General features: G+C 35.9%; 1 protein-coding gene across 10 annotated transcripts in view; it reads right to left on the reverse strand.

Moving 5' to 3' along the window:
* The window catches only part of LOC106881484 (nesprin-1), an 811,219-nt gene that overhangs the window by 388,034 nt on the left and 419,960 nt on the right, over nucleotides 1-3,225 (reverse strand). For all 10 annotated transcript variants that reach the window (XM_052966929.1, XM_014931893.2, XM_014931887.2 and 7 more), the window contains one exon: nucleotides 1,062-1,208. In XM_052966929.1, coding sequence (XP_052822889.1) covers nucleotides 1,062-1,208 — 147 coding nt within the window. The remainder of the gene's footprint in view (nucleotides 1-1,061; nucleotides 1,209-3,225) is intronic.

A 3,225-nucleotide genomic window follows, 5' to 3' on the forward strand; every position in this document is an offset into this window, starting at 1 on the left:
ATATATATATATATATATATATATATATATATATATATATATATATATATACATATGCATAGGAATATATTTACAGGTATATATTCACATGCACTTGTATGTAATTATCTAAATGCATATAGGTAATTGGGTCTATAGTCTGAATATTCTTGCACTGCTGCAGCTTATTGGCTTAGCTATATTGGAGGAAAGTCATGTGTGCTTGTGGACACACACAAACACACACACAACACACACACACAACACACACACAACACACACACACAATCAACTGTTGTCCAAATGAATTCAACTCTTTAATCAATATTAATCTACTCTTTAATGATAGACAAAAGATTGATCCATTCAGCATGAACTTTGCTATTCATCCATTCAGGTTTGATAAAATAATGAACCAGTGAAGTATTCGAGTAAAGGTAATTGACCCTGCCCCTCCCTTCAAAAGTATTGACCTTGTGCCTAAGCTGGGGACAATATATATATCTTACTTCAAATATCATTAAAAGACATGTAGCATATTTGATCCTAAGTGAACAGCTTTGTTCAGTTTTACGTTGCTGCAATATAATCTTTTCAATGCGAAAGAATACAACCACAGGCATGTAAACTGCTACCCACTCACTAATTTTATAACTAATTCTTTCTATATATCTCTCTCTTAGTTGCAGCTCTACTGCCGAATACTCTGGGACAAAATATCAAGTCAGAATTCTGAAGGTGAGAAACAGACATCTAACCTTCTTGGTGATTGCAATTCCTTTTTCAATCAATGAAGATAATTCATATCATAACAACGCTATTTAAACATGTGCCAATGTGGAAACCTTTAATTGGTCACACAGCCAGCTTGAAATAAAGCCACACCCTATGATCTTAAAAAGCATCAAGTACAATTTAGTATAATGTAGTCCTAGATGCTCCATGGCTAGATGATGGATGGGCTGATCATGTATATATGTCATGGTTAGATCAGAGCTGACCTGGGGTTAAAGAACAATAAACTGGTTAGGCAAGGATTAAAGTATAGTTAAAGCAAAAGAAATGAAATAGTAGACAGTTACCTGCACAGAGGTCACCAGGTTCTCATATCTTTTCTGTATATCATCGGTTTGTTTGCGGACATCTTGACTTTCATCCAAAATATGGGAATCACTTGACACTAAATTATCGATGGTGATTTTCTGAGAATTTATATTCTGTTTCAAATGCTAACAAAAAAGAAAGAAAAAAAGTCACAATTCATTTTTATGCAGCACCCCACCACTTTAAAAAACAAAACAACAAAAAAACCTGATCGCAATTAATCAAATAACATACAGACTCTGATTAGGCCAACAAAATAGACTCTGTTTATGTAACTGAATACTTAAAAAAGTTAGGATTGTGTTCAAAATTCCTAATCTTGAAGACTAGAGTAAAATTGGGGAGGAAACAGAAAACGTTAATCAAATAATGAAGTTTAAATAAAACAGCTAGACATCTAATGTTTGTATATCTAAGATGCTGGTTATTTGGAGTGGTTCCAATTCCTTTTATTGCTTATCTTAGTATATACATTTAGTGAAGCTGTATACATGAACCAAATTTGATGACTGGCACCTGTGCCAGTGGAGCGCTAACAGCACCATCTGAGCAGGATCTCTGCCAGAGTAGTGGTCTCGCTCCCGTGCCGGTGGCACGTAAAAAGCACCATTTGAGCGTGATCGTTTCCAGCTTTGCCTTACTGGCACTTGTGCTGGTGGCATGTAAACAAAACATTGGAGTGACACCTGTGCAGGTGGCACGTAAAAAACACCATTTGAGTGTGGCCGTTGCCAGTACCACCATACTGGCCCTCGTGCCGGTGGCACGTAAAAAGCACCCACTACACTCTCAGAGTGGTTGGCGTTAGGAAGGGCTTCCAGCTGTAGAAACTCTGCCATATCAGATTGCAGTCGGGTTTGCCAGTCCCCAGTCAAATCGTCCAACCCATGCTAGCATGGAAAGTGGACGTTAAATGATGATGATGGTGTTCATAGAAGCAGATTTTTTCTATGACCAGATGCCTTTCCTGTCACCAACCCCACGTTTCCAAGCAAAGAAATATTTCTCAGTAGTCAGACATGTATTCAAGAAAGACTAGAAATTGACATCACTTGAACGATGGTTGTGGTTGTTTACAACTGTAACACAATGTTAAGACAAAGATACACACATACACACAAACATGCGCATATATTCAAGGGGGCTTTCTTTCAGTTTCTATCTACCACATGCTCTCAAAAGCGTTGGTTAGCCTGAAGCTATAGCAGAAGATATTTGCCAAAGGTGCCACACAGTAGAACTGAACCTGAAACCATGTGGTTGAGAAGCAAATTTTTTAACCACACAACCATGCCTTATATATGTATGTACCCATAGCAGCATGGAAAACTGACATTAAACAATGAATGATCATGTATGTGAAAGATACACATACACACAGAGGCTGCCTTTCTCACATATAAACACACACACATATATATATATATATATATATATAGTTCATAAACTTCAGTAGTGTTGCATACATAAAAGCCTTGATGACGATAACTTAATAAGAACAACACAAAGAAACACAAGCTCATTAAGTTTTAAGCATAAATTCTATTTTGCTTTCCAAAGTAAAGTTTCCATTCTTTTGATAATTCAATTAGTTATCTAATTTAAATATATCTTTTCAAGAAAGTTATCTGCAAAGGCAGTTATCTTATTTGGTTGTAAATTTTTTTTTAAGTTCTTAACTTTAACATCAGCTATCAATTATTATTTCCTTAATTATTTTAACTGAATGCCCACAAGCGTTCAAAAGGGACCATACACTCCACAATGTAAAAGTGGTTGGCAAATATAAGACAATATATGGCGAAGAGAACACTTTTTAGTCTTGTTAATGACATGGCAATGTCTCTAGTGTTGGCACCATGGTAAAATACACCAAGTACACTCTGTAAAGTGGTTGGTATCAGGAAGAGCATCCAAATGTAGAAACCATATCAAAATGTGTGTGCAGTCAGATGTGACCTGCTGACCCGTCTCAAGAGGACAATAAGTTCTATTAAGGACTGACTTGGATTATGATGATCCATGTAGCCTATACCAGCAAGGAAAGAGGATATGTATTCATGCGTGTATTTGTATACATGTGTGTGTGTATGTATGCATGTGTGTGTATATATATATATATATATATATATATATATATAT

The sequence above is a fragment of the Octopus bimaculoides genome, chromosome 4 (assembly GCF_001194135.2).
Source record: "Octopus bimaculoides isolate UCB-OBI-ISO-001 chromosome 4, ASM119413v2, whole genome shotgun sequence".
Lineage (NCBI taxonomy): Eukaryota > Metazoa > Mollusca > Cephalopoda > Octopoda > Octopodidae > Octopus > Octopus bimaculoides.